Consider the following 22,063-nt stretch of genomic DNA (forward strand, 5'->3'; position numbering starts at 1 on the left):
ACATATTGTGTCATTTATACACCTATTATTTTGTACACATTATGAGGGACAAACTGTAAAAATGCACAATGCATTGATATTCCTTATTTACTCTTATGGTTTCTAGAATTCACGCAATGGGAAGAAATTCCCGCCTTCTTTGACTTTATTTGAACCGTTCTACAGTAAAAATTCCCAAGTTTTTTGGAACAATTTCCCTTGTGGATCAATACAGTTTGTCTAAGTCCAAGTCTAAGTCTAAGTTTCCAGGAATTCCCAGGAAATCTTGTCACGGTTATTTAATCATTTAATACTTCAGTCCTCCTCACTCGCTGTTAGGGTTGTCCCGATACCAATATTTAGGTTCCGTTACCAAAATGTATTTAGATACTTTTCTAAATAAAGGGGACCACAAAAAATGTCAATATTGGCTTTATTTTAGCAAAAAATGTTAGTGTACATGAAACTTATTGTAATTTAGTCCTTAAATAAAATAGTGAACATACTAGACAACTTGTCTTTTAGTAGTAAGTAAACAAACAAAGACTCCTAATTAGTCTATGCAGTAACATATTGTGTCATTTATACACCTATTACTTTGTACACATTATGAGGAACTGTAAAAAAAATATTATTAATCTACTTGTTCATTTACTGTTAATATCTGCTTACTTTCTCTTTTAACATGTTCTGTTAAAATGTAATAATCACTTATTCTTCTCTTCTTTGATACTTTACATTAGTTTTGGATGATAACACACATTTAGGTATCGATCCGATACCAAGTAGTTACAGGATCATACATTGCTCATATTCAAAGTCCTCATGTGTCGAGGGACATATTTACTGAGAGTATAAACATAATATAAATAAAAGATTTTGTGGCGATAAATATTGATGTAATCATAGTAGTATCGACTAGATTCACTCCTGTACTTGGTATCATTACAGTGGATGTCAGGTGTAGATCCACACCCATGGCGTTTGTTTACATTGTGACGCCGGTAGTGAAGCATGTTTAGCTATTCCTCGTCCTGCAGTGATAATGTTACTTGTAAGAAACTCACTTTGTCGCCACGGAGGCCAGGATTAGTGATTTAGAAGTAGCTAAAACACTGCAGATAGACGTTAGCCACTAGCTAGCTAGCTAGCCATGTCTTAAAGCACCTCTTCCTTTAGATTAGATTAGATTTATTGGTCCCCTTGGGGAAATTCATTGTCACTGCCGTACATTTAAACACTAGACATTACACATCACACAAAAAAATAACAAAAAGACATCATACATGACTAACACACATTTACAGGCTTGTCAGACAGGTCGGCCGGGCCTGCTGTTAAGGGCGGCTATAGCTGCAGGGATCAGGCTTTTCCTGAGGCGGGCCCTCCGGAATTTGATTGTTCTGTACCTGCGCCCTGATGGTAGTGGGATGATGTATTGGTGTAGTGGGTGAGTGATATCCTGGACTATTGTTTTTGCCAGTCGGGTGATGGACCTGTGGTTTATGTCTGAAATGTTGTCCTGAGGGTGTTTCAGTGTTATAACTTCACCTTTATTGTTAGTTTTTAAGCCAAAATGTGTCTATTCTCCCTTTTCTTTCTACACACTGTGTCTGCTTGTAAGTACTCTTGTGTGTGTGCGCTGCCGAACATGCTCCTCTGCTCGTAAAACCCGCAATGTGACGACGCGCCGTCATGCCCGTTAAAAAAAGGTGGGTAGGGGGGAAACCGGTACTTTTTAGAGGCGATATACTGTAGTACCGAATATGATTCATTAGTATCGCGGTACTATATTAGTGCCGGTGTACTGTACAACCCTAGTACATTCTATTGGAGGTGCGGCATTCATTCACGTGAGTGGACTCAATTAATTCATATCCATTAGAGTAACTCCTCTATGACAGTGGTCCACAACCACCGGTCCGGGGACCGGTACCGACCCATGACGCATTTCCTACATAAATGACTGCATTTTCTCAGACTTAACTTCCGCCTGTCCCACGGGACGCACCGATAGTTTTGTTTATAGATGTATAAAACACCTGGTAGATAAGTCAACATTTGTTATATTTCTTCATTTTTGTGAGATGGGATCATGCACATTACCGTATTTTCCGCACTATTAGCCGCACCTAAAAACCACAAATTTACTCAAAAGCTGACAGTGCGCCTTATAACCCGGTGCGCTTTATATATGGATAAATATTAAGATTAATTTTCATAAAGTTTCGGTCTCGCAACTACGGTAAACAGCCGCCATCTTTTTTCCCCGTAGAAGAGGAAGTGCTTCTTCTTCTACGCAAGCAACCGCCAAGGCAAGCACCCGCCCCCATAGAACAGGAAGCGCTTCTTCTTCTACTGTAAGCAACCACCCGCCCGCGTAGAAGAAGAAGAAGCGCGCGGATATTACGTTTCATTTCCTTTGTGTGTTTACATCTGTAAAGACCACAAAATGGTTCCTACTAAGCGACAGGTTTCCGGTTCATGAAAAGACGCAATCTCTCCATCCGCACACGGACTACTATTTCACAGCAACTGCCTAAAGACTTTCAAGAAAAGTTGGCTACTTTCCGTGCATATTGTAAAAACAAGATAGCTGAAAAAAAGATCCGGCCAGAGAACATTATCAACATGGACGAGGTTCCACTGATTTTTGATATTCCTGTGAACCGCACTGTGGATACAACGGGAGCACGTACGGTGAATATTCGCACCACAGGGAATGAGAAGTCATCCTTCACTGTGGTTCTAGCTTGCCATGCTAATGGCCAGAAACTTCCACCCATGGTGATATTCAAAAGGAAGACCTTGCCAAAAGAGACCTTTCCAGCCGGCGTCATCATAAAAGCTAACTCGAAGGGATGGATGAAGAAAAGATGAGCGAGTGGTTAAGGTAAGTTTACGCGAAGAGGCCGGGTGGCTTTTTTCACGCAGCTCCGTCCATGTTGATATACGACTCCATGCGCGCCCACATCACGCTGGTTTTAATATATTATTAAAGTTTGACTGACCTATCTGACTGTTTTTTTGACATTCCTTTAGCGCAGTTAGATGCGGCTTACAACACGGGGCGGCTTATAGGTGGACAAAGTTTTGAAATATGCCGTTCATTGAAGGCGCGGCTTATAACCCAGGGCGCCTTATGGTGCGGAAAACACGGTACACAGGTGTCAAACTCAAGGCCCAGGGGCCAAGTCTGGCCCGCCACGTTATTTTATATTTGGCCCTCGAAATATGCGTTAGTAAAGTACTAATATCTTGTTGAGGTGGGGGTTAGGGAGTGTATATTGCAGCGTCCCGGAGGAGTTAGTGCTGCATGGGATTCTGGGTATTTGTTCTGTTGTGTTTATGTTGTGTTACGGTGCGGATGTTCTCCCGAAATGTGTTTGTCATTCTTGTTCGGTGTGGGTTCACAGTGTGGCGCATATTTGTAACAGTGTTAAAGTCGTATTAGTTTTCCTTTTTGACAGAAAAAAAATTAAGTGCTGCGTGAAATTGCAAAACTTTAAACCTTTAATAGTATCCAATATCGCAACAAATATTATTGTCATGCTTTCCAGAATATAAATATCTGCCTGACTTATGATTAAGGATGTCCGATAATATTGGACTGCCGATATTATCGGCCGATACATGCTTTAAAATGTGATATCGGAAATTATTGGTTTCAAAAAGTAAAATGTATGACTTTTTAAAAGGGCGTAGGGAGAAGTACAGAGCGCGATAAACCTTAAAGGCGTTTCCTTTGCGTGCGTGCCGTCCGAGTCACATAATATCTACGGCTTTTCTCATCACGAGTTAATGCAAGGCTTACTTGGTCAACAGCCATACAGGTCACACTGAGGGTGGCCGTATAAACAACTTTAACACTGTTACAAATATGCGCCACACTGTGAATTAGGGATGTCCCGATCCAGGTTTTTGCACTTCCGATCCGATACCGATATTGTTTTTGCATTTCCGATCCGATACCGATACTGACCGATACTGGCCTATCCGAGCATGTATTAAAGTTTAAAGTTATTTAGCCTACTTAGTTGTCAGAATCATGTTGAAAAGGGTTTTAGTACTCTTGATAACAACTAGCCAGCTGAATTAGGGGAGTTTGAATAATACACAATGGTTGGTAACAAGAAACTGACCTGTTTATTCAAGGATAAACACAAAATAGACACAATTATACATGACAAACAGAAATGGCATCATTGAACTAGGGCTGGGCGATATGGCCTTTTTTTAATATTGCGATATTTTAAGGCCATATTGCGATACACGATATATATCTCGATATTTTGCCTTAGCCTTGAATGAACACTTGATGCATATAATCACAGCAGTATGATGATTCTATGTGTTTTGATTGATTGATTGAGACTTTTATTAGTAGGTTGCACAGTGAAGTACATATTCCGTACAATTGACCACTAAATGGTAACACCCCAATAAGTTTTTACACTTGTTTAAGTCGGGGTCCACTTAAATTGATTGATGATACAGATATATACTATCAGATATATACTATCATCATAATACAGTCATCACACAAGATAATCACATTGAATTATTGACATTATTTATAATCCAGGGTGTGGAGGGTAAGTGTCAAAAAGACAGCCAAAAGAGTTTGATATGAGAATAAATCTAAAGTTAAAATATAGGGTAGAAATGCACCCATTTGCAGGAAATGTAGTCTTGATTTTCAAAATTGTCTTTCAAGGCTTGCATGTCTACATTAAAACATTCTTCTTCATACTGCATTAATATATGCTACTTTTAAACTTTCATGCAGAGAAGGAAATCACAACTAAAAAAATCACTAATTTTTTCATACGGTGTTGATCTGGACATTTTTGCCTCTGCATTTTGATGGTGTGGACGTGTGGCACCGAATGGAGATAAGCGTCTCGACAGACGTCACAATATTTGAACAATGATGACGAAAACTGTTTTCTCTGTCGTGTCCGTGTGTCGAAAATTGTTATGCGCTTATTTTTTTATTTGATTTTGTGCGTGGCATAGATTTGCTATGCGCAGAGGACGCTTAAACAGTGCGCAATTGCACAGGCGAGCACCTTAGAGGGAGCGTTGCTCGCACGGCTGCGCTAGCATCACAGCTAATGTTAGCCATGCTGCTACCTCTCTGCTCGGGGAGGACGTATACGTATGTGACGTATGACGTGACAGTATGTGACGTATGACGTGACAGTATGTGACGTATGACGTGACAGTATGTGACGTGTGTAAGAAGGTGCACTTGCTGTCTGTGAGAGGGAGACACAGGAAAGAGTGAGAAGAGCTTGTCGTGTAATGCCAGCAGCTAAAAGCAACTGCGTGAGAATTGTGGATGTGTTGAAGGTGTGCTGGAAAATGCGGAACGGAAATTACGGAGCAGCAGAAAAGTGGAATGTGTTATTCAAATCGGTGCGTTGGAAAACACGGACCGGAGTTTTTTTTTTAAACTGGATCTGGATCGGCATTTTCCCATGCCTTGCCGATACGCAATTTTTGGCAAATATCGGCAGCTGATCCGATCCAAATATCAGATCGGGACATCCCTACTGTGAACCCACACCAAACAAGAATGACAAACACATTTCGGGAGAACATCCGCACCGTAACACAACATAAACACAACAGAACAAATACCCAGAATCCTTTGCAGCACTAACTCCACAGGGACGCTGCAATATACACTCCCTACCCCAAACGTCCACCAATAATGCACTTTGTGACCTCAATAATAAATATGGCAGTGCCATGTTGGCATTTTTTTCCATAACTTGAGTTGATTTATTTTGGAAATCCTTGTTACATTGTTTAATGCATCCAGCGGGGCATCACAACAAAATTAGGCATAATAATGTGTTATTATGTCTTATGAGGAAGCAGTGCCTGGGGAGTCTGTGGTGGGCTCTCCTATTTCTGGGGCTGAGGTTACTGAGGTAGTTAAAAAGCTCCTCGGTGGCAAGGCCCCAGGGGTAGATGAGATCCGCCCGGAGTTCCTTAAGGCTCTGGATGCTGTGGGGCTGTCTTGGTTGACAAGACTCTGCAGCATCGCGTGGACATCGGGGGCGCTACCTCTGGATTGGCAGACCGGGGTGGTGGTTCCTCTCTTTAAGAAGGGGAACAGGAGGGTGTGTTCTAACTATTGTGGGATCACACTCCTCAGCCTTCCCGGTAAGGTCTATTCAGGTGTACTGGAGAGGAGGCTACGCCGGATAGTCAAACCTCGGATTCAGGAGGAACAGTGTGGTTTTCGTCCTGGTCGTGGAACTGTGGACCAGCTCTATACTCTCGGCAGGGTCCTTGAGGGTGCATGGGAGTTTGCCCAACCAGTCTACATGTGTTTTGTGGACTTGGAGAAGGCATTCGACCGTGTCCCTCGGGAAGTCCTGTGGGGAGTGCTCAGAGAGTATGGGGTATCGGACTGTCTGATTGTGGCAGTCCGCTCCCTGTATGATCAGTGCCAGAGCTTGGTCCGCATTGCCGGCAGTAAGTCGGACACGTTTCCAGTGAGGGTTGGACTCCGCCAAGGCTGCCCTTTGTCACCGATTCTGTTCATAACTTTTATGGACAGAATTTCTAGGCGCAGTCAAGGCGTTGAGGGGATCTGGTTTGGTGGCTGCAGGATTAGGTCTCTGCTTTTCAGCAGAAAAAAAAATTAGGCATAATAATGTGTTAATTCCACCACTGTATATATCGGTATCGGTTGGTATCAGTAATTAAGAGTTGGACAATATCGGAATATCGGATATCAGCAAAAAAGCCATTATCGGACATCTCTACTTATTAGGCATCAAAAATAAGCCCACAAGGTAGCAAAAATAAGCAAAAAACTGAAGTCTTCAGAGAACATCCCACTGATTCAGTGTTATAGTGAGTTGTATTTCTCTAAATGTCCTTACATAATAGAAGTGGGCAACAAATGCAACTGGTCTGGGATTGAAAGCAAATAGGTGATATTTACAGCTCTTACCCCCAGAGAACTTCTCACAATTCAGATTCATGATCCGAGTCAGTACCACAGAACTCGTACCCACTTATGGAGCAACCATCTACCAAAACCAGAGTCTGGTAGGGAGCTCTACAAGAACCACAGGGCAATTGGCTTGACTAGAGCTTGGCACATTAGCGCACTCTTAAAATACTACTGCTAGATTGCAAAAGGTGGCTAGCTTTAAATCTAAATAGCCTGCATGGGCATAAGTACACAACTTAAGACTCTTGTGGGGAGACTTTCCACTACAAAATGCTGGAGTGTGTCTCGGGGAATGTTTGTCCATTCATTGATTTTTAAAGGTCCCTCGAGAATTATATTCCGGTTCATCCTAAAGTTTTTTTGTCGGTGTTGCGGTCTGGACCCTTGAGTGGGACTTTGCCAAATGCAGAACCCCAGTTTAGTTGCAGTTGAGTTAGTATGCTGCTGAGTTGTAGCCAGGACGCAGTCTATGAGTCCTGTGATGCCTTGCCAAGGGGATGAGCAATGTGTGAGCAGTGAAGTGTAGAAAAGTGGGCGGGGGGGGGGTGCGGGTGTTGGGTGTCCAAGGCCGGCCAGACAAGCCTTCCAAACACACACAGGAAGCTCTTCTTCAAGAATACTGATGATGGCTGGCCGGTAGTCCCGGCGACAGAGGAAGCTCTCTTAAGCCACCAGCTGCGATGCGACTAGCGCTGAATCTCTTTCATGGCCTGCGTAGACCCCCAGACTGGAAAACTACTCTCGGCAAGGATCAAATGAAATAGATAAGACTTTATCGTGTGTTTTAGGCCCGGTCTATATTAAGCCGAATAAGTCCTGATACGTCCCAAGAGCTAGCTTATGTAGCCGAGGATCGGACCGCCAAGTGCCCTGCCTTCGGCTGCCGCCAAGTGCCCTGCCTTCGGCTTCCGCCCAGCTCACGCTGCACCCGACCTCTATGACCCCTCCCATGAGTGGTGAGCCCATTGGAGGGGGGACCCACGTTGCCTCTTCGGGCTGATGGGACAGGCCCGACCAGGCGCTCGTCATCGTGCCCCACCTCCGGGCCTGGCTGGCTCCAGAGAGGAGCCCCCGTGACCTGCGTCCGGGCGAGGGAAATCTAGGTCCTCGAGTTGTACTTTGTCTTTGAGCTGCTCTTTGTCTGATCCCTCACCTAGGACCTGTTTGTCTTGGGAGACCATAGCAGAGGGCAGGGAGGAGCTGTATGAAGTGGCTAGGGAGAGGGAAGTCTGGGCTCCTCTACTTAGGCTGCTGCCCTCGCGACCCGACCTCGAATAAGCGGAAGAAAATGGATAGATGGATGGATGGATGGATGGAACTCCTGATACGAATAACTATTTAGTCTAAATCCCGTGTCAGCCACACTAGGGATGTCCCGATCCGATATTTGGATCGGATTGGCTGCCGATATTTGCCAAAAATTGCGTATCGGCAAGGCATGGGAAAATGCCGATCCAGATCCAGTTTAAAAAAAAACTCCGGTCCGTGTTTTTCCAACGCACCGATTTAAATAATACATTCCACTTTTCTGCTGCTCCCTAATTTCCGTTCCGCATTTTCCAGCACACCTTCAACACATCCACAATTCTCACGCAGTTGCTTTTAGCTGCTGGCATTACACGACAGGCTCTTCTCACTCTTTCCTGTGTCTCCCTCTCACAGACAGCGAGCGCACCTTCTTACACACGTCACATACTGTCACGACATACGTCAAATACGTATACGTCCTCTCCCAGCAGAGAGCGAGGTAGCGGCATGGCTAACGTTAGCTGTGATGCTAGCGCAGCCGCTAAGGTGCGCCCCTGCTCAAGCGTCCTCTGCGCACGGCAAATCTATGCCACGCACAAAATCAAATAAAAAAATAAGCGCATAACAATTTTCGACACACGGACACGACAGAGACAACAGTTTTCGTCATCATTGTTCAAACATTGTGACGTCTGTCGAGACGCTTATCTCCGTTCGGTGCCACACGTCCACACCATCAAAATGCAGAGGCAAAAATGTCCACATCAACACCGTATGAAAAAAATTTTGATTTTTTTTTTTTTAGTTGTGATTTCCTTCTCTGCATGAAAGTTTAAAAGTAGCATATATTAATGCAGTATGAAGAAGAATGTTTTAATGTAGACATGCAAGCCTTGAAAGAACATTTTGAAAATCAAGACTACATTTCCTGCAAATGGGTGTATTTCTACCCTATATTTTAACTTTAGATTTATTCTCATATCAAACTCTTTTGGCTGTCTTTTTGACACTTACCCTCCACACCCTGGATTATAAATAATGTCAATAATTCAATGTGATTATCTTGTGTGATGACTGTATTATGATGATAGTATATATCTGATAGTATATATCTGTATCATGAATCAATTTAAGTGGACCCCGACTTAAACAAGTGGAAAAACTTATTGGGGTGTTACCATTTAGTGGTCAATTGTACGGAATATGTACTTCACTGTGCAACCTACTAATAAAAGTCTCAATCAATCAATCAAAACACATAGAATCATCATACTGCTGTGATTATATGCATCAAGTGTTCATTCAAGGCTAAGGCAAAATATTGAGATATATATCGTGTATCGCAATATGGCCTTAAAATATGGCAATATTAAAAAAAGGCCATATCGCCCAGCCCTAGTTTCAATGATGCCATTTCTGTTTGTCATGTATAATTTTGTCTATTTTGTGTTTATCCTTGAATAAACAGGTCAGTTTCTTGTTACCAACCATTGTGTATTATTCAAACTCCCCTAATTCAGCTGGCTAGTTGTTATCAAGAGTACTAAAACCCTTTTCAACATGATTCTGACAACTAAGTAGGCTAAATAACTTTAAACTTCAATACATGCTCGGATAGGCCAGTATCGGTATCGGTCAGTATCGGATCGGAAATGCAAAAACAATATCGGTATCGGATCGGAAGTGCAAAAACCTGGATCGGGACATCCCTAAGCCACACTAACCCATTGTTTAAGGTTCCCTTGGGAATTTTTTTACACGGGTAAGTGCGCCGTAGAGATGCGCGGTTTGCGGGCACAACCGCGGAGTCCGCGGATTATCCGCGGATCGGGCGGATGAAATAAAAAAAAAATTAGATTTTATCCGCGGGTCGGGTCGGGCGGTTGAAATGAAAAAAAATTAGATTTTAAATAGATTCAGGCGGGTGGCAGTTAAACCAATTGGTAAATATATATACATAGTTAAATGTTGTTACCCACATACGAAAAACGAGCAGGCACCTGCAGCATATGCCACAACAGAAGAAAAAAAAAGAAAAGAGATGGACACTTTTACGGAGCGGAGAAGGGACGCCTCGCCGGGGTCCGGGACCGAGGCCCCTTCCCCCGAGAGGGCCCCACCGGGAGCCGTAGCTGAGGCGATCCGCGAGAAGGGCCCGACGCACGTCCAGGGTCACCACCGCGCCCACCGCACCGACACCCCGCCTCGTCCGCCTTCGCCGCGGCCGGCGTCACGCGCAGCAGGTAAGCAGCTTACCTGCCCGCCACCCCTGTTGCCGGGGGCGCGTAACAGGGGTCACTCCGCGCGCAGTGCGCTCACGAAAGGGGTGGGGCTCACCCTGGTTGATATAGACAGCAGGACGGTGGCCATGGAAGTCGGAACCCGCTAAGGAGTGTGTAACAACCCACCTGCCGAATCAACTAGCCCTGAAAATGGATGGCGCTGGAGCGTCGGGCCCATACCCGGCCGTCGCCGGCAGCGAGACGCGCTTGGAGGTGCGCTCAGCGCGGCTCCCATATGATTGCGCACTGGTGTGCGTCTGGGCCGTGACAGCGTGGCACGCGAATGTCTGTGCTGCATTGGATCAGTCTCCTTTCTTTAACAGGCAAAAGCTTTATAACCTCACTAATGCCTTGCATCGTCTATATTAGATATATAACAACGGGCGGGTGCGGTTCTGATCAAATGTTAGGTCGGGTGGATGGCGGATGGTTGACGACTTTCTGATGCGGTTGCGGATGAAATAATTGCCTATCCGCGCATCTCTAATACACCACATCCCAGACGGCAACATAGCAATGTTGAGCGACGGTTTTGGATAAGTTAAAAGTTAAAGTACCAATGATTGTCACACACACACACACACACACAATAGGTGTGGTGAAATTTGTCCTCTGCATTTGACCCATCACCCTTGATCACCCCCTGGGAGGTGAGGGGAGCAGTGAGCAGCAGCGGTGGCCGCGCCCTGGAATCATTTTTGGTGATTTAACCCCCAATTCCAACCCTTTATGCTGAGTGCCAAGCAGGGATGTAATGGCTCCCATTTTTATAGTCTTTGGTATCAAATCAAATCAAATCAACTTTATTTACCTCCTACTCAGTGGCCTAGTGGACCTACTCAGTGGCCTGGTGGTTAGAGTGTCCGCCCTGAGATCGGTAGGTTGTGAGTTAAAACCCCGGCCGAGTCATACCAAAGACTATAAAAATGGGAGCCATTACCTCCCTGCTTGGCACTCAGCATCAAGGGTTGGAATTGGGGGTTAAATCACCAAAATGATTCCCGGGCGCGGCCACCGCTGCTGCCCACTGCTCCCCTCACCTCCCAGGGGGTGATCAAGGGTGATGGGTCAAATGCAGAGAATAATCTCGCCACACCTAGTGTGTGTGTGACAATCATTGGTACTTTAACTTTAACTTTATAAAGCACATTTAAAATTTACCACAGGGGTAGCCAAAGTGCTGTACAATGAACAGGTTAAAAGATAAAACGAGTACCGAGCAAACACAACACAACACAAACAGAACACGATAAAAAATAAATAATTAAAATAGAATTAATAAAAACATAAAAACATAAAAACAGGATCACAGCAGGTGTATTATGGGGCGCCATTGCAGGATGGATATCACTCAGTGTTAAAAGCCATGGAATAAAAGTATGTTTTTAAGAGAGATTTAAAAACAGGAAGAGAGGAGGCTTGTCTAACACTCAGAGGTAGGTCGTTCCAGAGCTTGGGAGCAGCAACGGCGAAAGCTCTGTCACCTCTAAGCTTCAGCCTTGTGTCAGGGACCGTCAACAGCAGCTGATCGGCTGATCTTAAGGATCGGGTGGGGCAGTAAGGCTGAAGGAGGTCGGAGAGATAGGTTGGCGCGAGGTTGTTTAGACATTTAAAAACAAATAAAAGGAGTTTAAAATTGATTCGATAACGCACAGGGAGCCAGTGAAGGGACGCTAAAATAGGGGTGATGTGCTCACGTCTGCGGGTCTGTGTTAGCAGACGAGCAGCAGAGTTCTGCACGAGCTGCAGGCCTGGCTAATGCCAACATACAGGGCATTACAATAATCAAGACGAGTCGAGATAAAAGCGTGGATTAATTTCTCAAGATCATGTCTTGATAGAAGCGGTTTCACTTTCGCTATTTGGCGTAATTGATAAAAGCTTTTTTGAACGACGCTGCTGATTTGTTTTTCGAATTTAAAATCTGAGTCGAACTTTACCCCCAGGTTTGTGACACAGTCGCTGAGATACGGGGTCAGAGTGCCGAGGTCAACGTTGGGGGAGGGAGAGCGACTTGGACCGAACAACATAACTTCTGTTTTGTCTTCATTTAGGCTCAGGAAGTTAGCTGAAAGCCAGACTTTGATGTCGTGCAGGCAGTCAATAAGACGTTGAACCGTGTTATTTTGTGCCATGGGAAAATAAATCTGGCAATCGTCGGCGTAAAAATGAAATGCAATACTGTACTTCCTAAAAATAGAACCAAGGGGGAGAAGGTAAAGCGCAAATAAAATTGGGGGCAAGGATTGAGCCCTGGGGGACCCCATGTGGTAAAGGAGCTGTGGACGACATAAAACTGTCTACTTTTACACAAAAACTCCTGTCGGTTAGGTACGACGGGAACCAGTTGAGGGCGGCGCCCTTAATGCCCACACAGTTCTCAAGACGAGTGATTAAGGTGGCGTGGAACGCAGCAGACAGATCTAAAAGCACCAGGACAACATATTTACCAGAATCAGTGGACAGGAGGATATCGTTAAAAACTTTTAGAAGCGCTGACTCTGTGCTGTGGAGGGCTTTAAAACCGGACTGGAATGACTCACAACCTACCCATCTCAGGACACTCTGACCACTGAGTAGTTAAATAACGGCCGCCTGGTGGGATATGTGTTGCCAACGAGTGTGTTGTGGCAAGAGAACTTTCGAATGTCCTGGTCAGCTGTGATTCTACTCAGCGAAAAACTTTGTCCATTTGTCGAAGGGGAGACAACGAGAATGCGGGCTCCTTACCTGGCCGACGAGGGAAGACAGAAAACGCATTTGGACTGGCATCAGTTATTGTCCGCCATGTATGTTGAGCGATTACTCAACGTCTAGGTCCAGAGTATATAAAGTCACCCAACTTCGAGTAGGAGCAACTTAAGAGGAGTTAAGTGACTTTTTGTGTCCACTTGAGACAATTGGAGTTAGTGCTTCATAGTTTGTGTGTGTGGGCCTGTCAATTATCTGTTCAGTCATTAAATATTCAAAGTTCTCATAAATTCAATATAAACCTGCAAAATCCAAACACATGGATTTATTCTATCGGAATGAATGCGGTGCCAAAAACAACTATATCAGTTTCCTTGTTGCGATGAGTAAAAAAAAAAAAGAAGCAATTTCAAAAAACATGTTCATGAATTTAGCTCAGAATTGGCAGAAAGGAGATCTGGACAAACATTGTCAGACTTTATTAGTCTTCAAAAGCCGCCCTGCTATTCCTCCATATGCTCGCCATGCATCATTTTCACAGTCCTTTACTTGAGCTTTAGAAACTCCAGCCAAGTACAGAAACAGAAGAAGTGCTTCGACCAGAGACACCCATCTGGGCCACATTAACAGATGATCTCCTGAACAAGTTGTTTTCATTTTCATTCTTCAAATAGTGGTTAGAGTGTCCGCCCTGAGATGGGGTAGGTCGTCAGTTCAAACACTTTATTTTTTTTTTTACCGTAAAATCTTGTTTTAATGTGTTTTTATTGTTTTAGTATCTTGCTGTATACAGGTAAAAGCCAGTAAATTAGAATATTTTGAAAAACTTGATTTATTTCAGTAATTGCATTCAAAAGGTGTAACTTGTACATTATATGTATTCATTGCACACAGACTGATGCATTCAAATGTTTATTTCATTTAATTTTGATGATTTGAAGTGGCAACAAATGAAAATCCAAAATTCCGTGTGTCACAAAATTAGAATATTACTTAAGGCTAATACAAAAAAGGGATTTTTAGAAATGTTGGCCAACTGAAAAGTATGAAAATGAAAAATATGAGCATGTACAATACTCAATACTTGGTTGGAGCTCCTTTTGCCTCAATTACTGCGTTAATGCGGCGTGGCATGGAGTCGATGAGTTTCTGGCACTGCTCAGGTGTTATGAGAGCCCAGGTTGCTCTGATAGTGGCCTTCAACTCTTCTGCCTTTTTGGGTCTGGCATTCTGCATCTTCCTTTTCACAATACCCCACAGATTTTCTATGGGGCTAAGGTCAGGGGAGTTGGCGGGCCAATTTAGAACAGAAATACCATGGTCCGTAAACCAGGCACGGGTAGATTTTGCGCTGTGTGCAGGCGCCAAGTCCTGTTGGAACTTGAAATCTCCATCTCCATAGAGTAGGTCAGCAGCAGTAAGCATGAAGTGCTCTAAAACTTGCTGGTAGACGGCTGCGTTGACCCTGGATCTCAGGAAACAGAATGGACCGACACCAGCAGATGACATGGCACCCCAAACCATCACTGATGGTGGAAACTTTACACTAGACTTCAGGCAACGTGGATCCTGTGCCTCTCCTGTCTTCCTCCAGACTCTGGGACCTCGATTTCCAAAGGAAATGCAAAATTTGCATGGTTGGGTGATGGTTTGGGGTGCCATGTCATCTGCTGGTGTCGGTCCACTCTGTTTCCTGAGATCCAGGGTCAACGCAGCCGTCTACCAGCAAGTTTTAGAGCACTTCATGCTTCCTGCTGCTGACCTGCTCTATGGAGATGGAGATTTCAAGTTCCAACAGGACTTGGCGCCTGCACACAGCGCAAAATCTACCCGTGCCTGGTTTACGGACCATGGTATTTCTGTTCTAAATTGGCCCGCCAACTCCCCTGACCTTAGCCCCATAGAAAATCTGTGGGGTATTGTGAAAAGGAAGATGCAGAATGCCAGACCCAAAAACGCAGAAGAGTTGAAGGCCACTATCAGAGCAACCTGGGCTCTCATAACACCTGAGCAGTGCCAGAAACTCATGGACTCCATGCCACGCCGCATTAACGCAGTAATTGAGGCAAAAGGAGCTCCAACCAAGTATTGAGTATTGTACATGCTCATATTTTTCATTTTCATACTTTTCAGTTGGCCAACATTTCTAAAAATCCCTTTTTTGTATTAGCCTTAAGTAATATTCTAATTTTGTGACACACGGAATTTTGGATTTTCATTTGTTGCCACTTCAAATCATCAAAATTAAATGAAATAAACATTTGAATGCATCAGTCTGTGTGCAATGAATAAATATAATGTACAAGTTACACCTTTTGAATGCAATTACTGAAATAAATCAAGTTTTTCAAAATATTCTAATTTACTGGCTTTTACCTGTATGTAAAAAGTAGTACCAAAGTTGATTTTACGGTAAAAAACTCAAGTCGGCGGAATAACCGTAAAATCCTGGCCGAGTCATACCAAAGACTATACAAATGGGAGCCATTACCTCCCTGCTTGGCACTCAGCATCAAGGGTTGGAATTGGGGGTTAAATCACCAAAAATATTTCCCTGGGCGCAGCCACCGCTGCTGCTCACTGCTCCCCTCACCTCCCAGGGGGTTATCAAGGGTGATGGGTTAAATGCAGAGAATCATTTCACCACACCTAGTGTGTGTGCGACAATCATTGGTACTGTAACTTTTTAAATCATCATTAGTTGTACTAGTTCAGGGGTCGGCAACCTGCGGCTCCGGAGCCGCATGCGGCTCTTTGTTCACTCCGATGCGGCTCAGCAGCTTACTTGCTGAACCCCCCAATTTTCCCGTGGGACTTCCGGATTTCAGTGCCTCTCGCAGAAAACTCCCGGGATTAATATTCACCGATTTTCACCCTTATGGCTATAATAAGGGCGTGCCATGATGGTAATAATACCTGGGATTTATATAGCGCTTTTCTAAGTACCCAAAGTCGCTTTACATGTACAACCCATCATTCATTCACACCTGGTGGTGGTAAGCTACTTTCATAGCCACAGCTGCCCTGGGGTAGACTGACAGAAGCGTGGCTGCAATTTTTGCGCCAACGGCCCCTCCGACCACCACCTATCATTCATCATTCAATTCACCGGTATGAGTGGCACCGGGGGCAAAGGGTGAAGTGTCCCGCCCAAGGACACAACGGCAGCGATTTTGGATGGTAAGAGGCGGGGAGTGAACCTGCAACCCTCAGGTTTGTGGAACAGTTGCTCTACCCACTACGCCACGCCGCCCCATGGTACAACATTTGGCGCGTGTATAATGTATCCCGGAAGAGTTAGGGCTGCATGGGATTCTGGGTATTTGTCCTGTTGTGTTTATGTTGTGTTACGGTGCAGATGTTCTCCCGAAATGTGTTTGTCATTCTTGTTTGGTGTGGGTTCGCAGTGTGGCGCATTATTAGTAAGAGTGTTAAAGTTGTTTTTTTTTATACCGCCACCGTCAGTGTGAGCTGTGTGGTTGTTGACCAAGTATGCCTTGCTGACACCAACGTGAGCAAGCGGTAGCCCCAGACAAAGTGTGGCTGATCAGGCACGCTGGTTGTAGTGGGTGCTATCTGCTGTACCATCACGGCACGCATGACGCTGACAAGCGCCATTCAAATAAAACCCGCGTGCCGCACCAGCATTCAAATTCCATATAAAGGTATGGGCAGCGTGTCTGAGACCCCTGGTTTATACATAGCACAAAGCAAAAAAAAAAAAAACTTATTATGCAGTGTTATTTCATTTTAAATTTCAAAAAATTTTTGTGGCTCCCATTGTTATCTTTAATTTGTGAAACTGGTCAAAATGGCTCTTTGACTGGTAAAGGTTGCCGACCCCTGGACTAGACGTATAAGATTTAGCGATTAGGAGTGACAGATTGTTTGGTAAACGTATAGCATGTTCTATATGTTATAGTTATTTGAATGACTCTTACCATAATATGTTACGTTAACATACCAGTTGGTTATTTATGCCTCATATAAAACACTTATTCAGCTTGTTGTTCACTATTCTTGATTTATTAGGGCCCGCATGGCCCATTGTATAACGACTCCTATGCAATGGGACATAAGGACCTATTGAATTTGTAAGGTTTTATTCTTTATTATTATTCTTCCGCACTTTGCAGCTTTGCGCTGTAATTTGACCCCCTTAACATACTTCGAAACTCACCAAATTTAACACACACATCAGGACCTTCAAAAATTGCCTTTTAATGAAAAAACCGAACCCCAAAATTCAAAATTGCGCTCTAGCGCCCCCTAGAAAGAAAACTGCCTCTAACTCCCAGTAGGAATGTCATAAAGACATGAAACAAAAACCTATATGTAGGTCTCACTTAGACCTACTTTTCCTTAATTAATTTCTACAGAAAGTTGGCAATTCCCCCTTCAAGACAAAAAAGTACTAAAAACAGTAACTTTTGCCTCTTTGAGCTGTATTTTGACCCCCTTAACATGCTTCAAAACTCACCGAACTGAACGCACACATCAGGACTGGCAAACATTGCGATCTAAAAAAAAAAAAACCTAACCCCAAATCTCAAAATTGCGCTCTACTGCAATTTTTTAATAAAACGCAAAAAAAACTGCTCCTCGGAAGAAAAAAATGACAAAACTGCCTGTAACTCCCACTGGGAAGGTCGGAGAGACATGAAACAAAAACCTCTATGTAGGTCTCACTTAGACCTCCATCCATCCATCCATTTTCTACCGCTTATTCCCTTTGGGGTTGCGGGGGGCGCTGGAGCCTATCTCAGCTACAATCGGGCGGAAGGCGGTGTACACCCTGGACAAGTCGCCACCTCATCGCAGGGCCAACACAGATAGACAGACAACATTCACACTCACATCCACACACTAGGGCCAATTTAGTGTTGCCAATCAACTTATCCCCAGGTGCATGTCTTTAGACCTACATTTCATAAATTGACAACCCCCAGCAAAAATCAACAGGAAGTTTGCTATTCCCCCTTCAAAACACATTTTTTGTAAAAACCGGTCACCTTTCTTCAAAAACTATCTCTTCTGAGCGCGTTTGTCGTTTCGCCTTCAAACTAACACAGGAGAGAGATTGAACCCTTGTGATTACAATGACAGAAGCGCTTTTTTTCTAACTGCTCCGGTTTTGATTTCATGACCCTTCAAAGACCCGCTGCGCTGCTGTTTTTTTAAGATGGCTGCTTAAAAGCAGGAAGCACCAACGTGCCCACACAATGCAGACAAGGTAGGTACACTAGACAAAAGTCTTGGGACACTTCTGACTAAAAGTAGACAAAAGTATTGGGACACTTATGACTATTACTGGACAAAAGTATTGGGACATTTAGGACTAGCACCTGCCAAATATGCGGGCCCGACCAATGCTGCTTGCAGCTTTAATTTTAAATTGCCTTTCAAATGTCTATTCTTGGTGTTGGCTTTTATCAAATACATTTCCCCCAAAAATGCGACTTATACTCCAGTGCGACTTATATGTTTTTTTCTTTTTATATTATGCATTTTCGGCCGGTGCGACTTATACTCCGAAAAATACGGTACTTACTAATAATTGTATTTTCTTTAAAGCACAGACTAGGAGAGGCAACCCTAGATCATGAATAATGTGTATGTCAATCAAGCTTTTTATGATATTCTAACCTAATCCTTAGTGATAGCAGACTATATGTAATATGGAACATTGTAAATTGTTCTTTGAGTGCAACAAGAAATGCCTTTAAATGTATATTTTAACCTTGTAAAATTGTTATTTGAGCACAATAGGAAACATATGTTTAATGTATTGTAATATTTTCTGTTAAAATAGAGCCTCTTCGTAGTTCCCTTTCTTTGGAAAGGTATCGATATACATTTTGGTAGCGATATCGGGACAACCCTAGCATGCATCACCATTTTTGAACCTTTAAATGCTTGGCACATGTCGAGTAAGGATTTTCAGTGCAAGAAAGAGAAGCCACACCACAGGATATTACCACGGCTTTTCTCTCCGCCTGGTCCACACTTCAACTACCTTGATGTGCCAAAGGAGCCGCTCTGCTTCTTATTAAGCTGCGGTTCACGTAAAGCCCCCGTCTGACACCGCTCTGCCCTTGCTAACCTCCCAGCAGCAGGTTGGTGTGGTGTGTGATATACGTAACGCTGCCAGCGGGCTCACAAAACACTTCATTCTGAACCAACAAAAACTCTTTAGCGCAAGAGTCTTAAGGCCGTCAGAGTCTTCGGTTTGCTCTATAGCAAGACAATAATGATTAAAGCTGCAGGCAGCATTGGTCGGGCCCGCATATTTGGCAGGTGCTAGTCCTAAATGTCCCAATACTTTTGTCCAGTGATAGTCAGAAGTGTCCCAATACTTTTGTCTACTTTTAGTCTGAAGTGTCCCAAGACTTTTGTCTAGTGTACCTACCTTGTCTGCATTGTGTGGGCACGTTGGTGCTTCCTGCTTTTAAGCAGCCATCTTAAAAAAACAGCAGCGCAGCGGGTCTTTGAAGGGTCATAAAATCAAAACCGGAGCAGGTATTAAAACGCTGTTCTGTTATTTTATACACAAGGGTTTAATCTCTCTCCTGTGTTAGTTTGAAGCCGAAACGACAAACGCGCTCAGAGGAGATAGTTTTTGAAGGAAGGTGACCGGTTTTTACAAAAAATTTGTTTTGAAGGGGGAATAGCAAACTTCCTGTTGATTTTTGCTGGGGGTTGTCAATTTATGAAATGTAGGTCTAAGTGAGACCTACATAGAGGTTTTTGTTTCATGTCTCTCCGACCTTCCCAGTGGGAGTTACAGGCAGTTTTGTCATTTTTTTCTTCCGAGGAGCAGTTTTGTCTCCGTTTTATTCAAAAATTGCGCAAGAGCGCAATTTTGAGATTTGGGGTTAGGTTTTTTTTATTACATCGCAATTTTTGCCAGTCCTGATGTGTGTGTTCAGTTCGGTGAGTTTTGAAGCATGTTAAGGGGGTCAAATTACAGCTCAAAGAGGAAGAAGTTACTGTTTTTAGTACTTTTTTGTCTTGAAGGGGGAATTGCCATCTTCCTGTTGATTTTAGCCCGACAATGTACTATTATGAAATGTAGGTCTAAGTCAGACCTACATAAAGGTTTTTGTTTCATGTCTCTCCGACCTTCCTAGTGGGAGTTACAGGCAGTCTAGTGGTTTTCTTTTCCTAGGGGGCGCTAGAGCGCAATTTTGAGTTTTGTGGTTCGTTTTTTTTTTTAAAAAGGCAATTATCGCAGGTCCTGATGTGTGGGTCAAATATGGTGAGTTTTGAAGCATGTTAAGGGGGTCAAATTACAGCTCAAAGAGGCAAAAGTTACTGTTTTTAGTACTTTTTTGTCTTGAAGGGGGAATTGCCAACTTCCTGTTGATTTTAGCCCGACAATGTACTATTATGAAATGTAGGTCTAAGTCAGACCTACATAAAGGTTTTTGTTTCATGTCTCTCCGACCTTCCTAGTGGGAGTTACAGGCAGTCTAGTGGGTTTTTTTCCCTAGGGGGCGCTAGAGCGCAATTTTGAGGTTTGTGGTTCGGTTTTTTTTTTAAAAAGGCAATTTTCGCAGGTCCTGATCAAATATGGTGAGTTTTGAAGCATGTTAAGTGGGTCAAATTACAGTTTAATGTGGCGGCGGAAGAATAAAGAATAAAGAATAAAACCTTACAAATTCAATAGGTCCTTATGCAATGGGCCATGCGGGCCCTAATAATAATAATAAATACTACAAGGCAGATCTCTTACTGTACCTTTGCATTTTCAATACATGGACAAAGGGCCCACGCCGCGCTGGACTGAACTTCTGGACTGGGGTTTTTCAACAAGCTCCACACCAAGCGGATTCCGTCAAGCTCCTGAATGATCCTTTGGGAGAAGAAGAAATACACATTGAACATCAAACAAGTAAATAATCACTCTGGGCCTGATCTACTTCAGTTTTGCGTGCATTAAAACACGTGCAAAGCTTGATAGCGCACGCAAAGCTTGTGTGCAAGTACAAAACCCAAAAGCAGTGAAGTTGGCACGTAAATACATTTAATTAGGTCCAGTGTAATTAATTTGCAGCCCTTTTTTTTATGTTTATGAAACCTAATTTTGTTCGGCATTATTTTTGTATTGTCTCACCTTTACAAATCCCTCAGTAAATTCAACAAGACATCACCGTGGAGTTATTGAGTCTGTTTAGCTGATTGTTGAGCTGGCTTACGCAGCTAGTGAATCCATAACGATGACTTCTGTTTTGTTAAATCAGCCGTTTTACTGCCCTGTTACAGGCGCTTTGCAAAATAGATTTTTTTTTTTAAACTTCTACTTAATTTTGTTTTGTTAAATTACTCATTGTTTCTTCATCTTATTACCAACTTGATAGTGTTAACACATTTAAAAAAAAAAACGTAAGTTCACAAAACTTGTAGAAAATTGATTGGAAAATGTTGCGACCATTTTTAAAAGTGTCATCAAAGTAACATTTTTTAACTTAGATATATTTTGTTTAGGTGCGGTGTACTTACTTTGCTGTCTTCTTTCATTTTTGCCCATCTTAATTTTTTTTTTTAATTTTACTTAATTTTGTTGCATCTTCAACTTATCACCAACTTAATTATACCAAATTTTACCAACCTATAAAATACATTTAATTAGGTCCGGTGTAATTAATTTGCGGCCTTTTTTTTTTTGTTAATTAAACCTAATTTTGTTGCATCTTCAACTTGGTGTACTTACTTTGCTGTCTTCTTTCATTTTTGCCCATTTTAAGTTTTTTAATATTTTACTTAATTTTGTTGCATCTTCAACTTATCACATACTTAATTATACCAAATGTTTACCAACTATAAAATACATTTAATTAGGTCCAGTGTAATTAATTTGCGGCCTTTTTTTGTGTTAATTAAA

The 22,063-nt window shown here is 43.0% G+C and overlaps 1 protein-coding gene across 1 annotated transcript in view; it reads right to left on the minus strand.

Annotated features, from left to right (window-relative positions):
• odad2 (outer dynein arm docking complex subunit 2) overlaps nucleotides 1–22,063 on the minus strand; it is a 250,447-nt gene that overhangs the window by 65,474 nt on the left and 162,910 nt on the right. Inside the window, exon 18 of the mRNA XM_061965922.2 lies at nucleotides 20,920–21,034. Within this exon, the coding sequence (XP_061821906.1) occupies nucleotides 20,920–21,034 (115 nt within the window). The remainder of the gene's footprint in view (nucleotides 1–20,919; nucleotides 21,035–22,063) is intronic.

Source organism: Nerophis lumbriciformis, linkage group LG07, assembly GCF_033978685.3.
Source record: "Nerophis lumbriciformis linkage group LG07, RoL_Nlum_v2.1, whole genome shotgun sequence".
In the NCBI taxonomy this organism is placed as follows: domain Eukaryota; kingdom Metazoa; phylum Chordata; class Actinopteri; order Syngnathiformes; family Syngnathidae; genus Nerophis; species Nerophis lumbriciformis.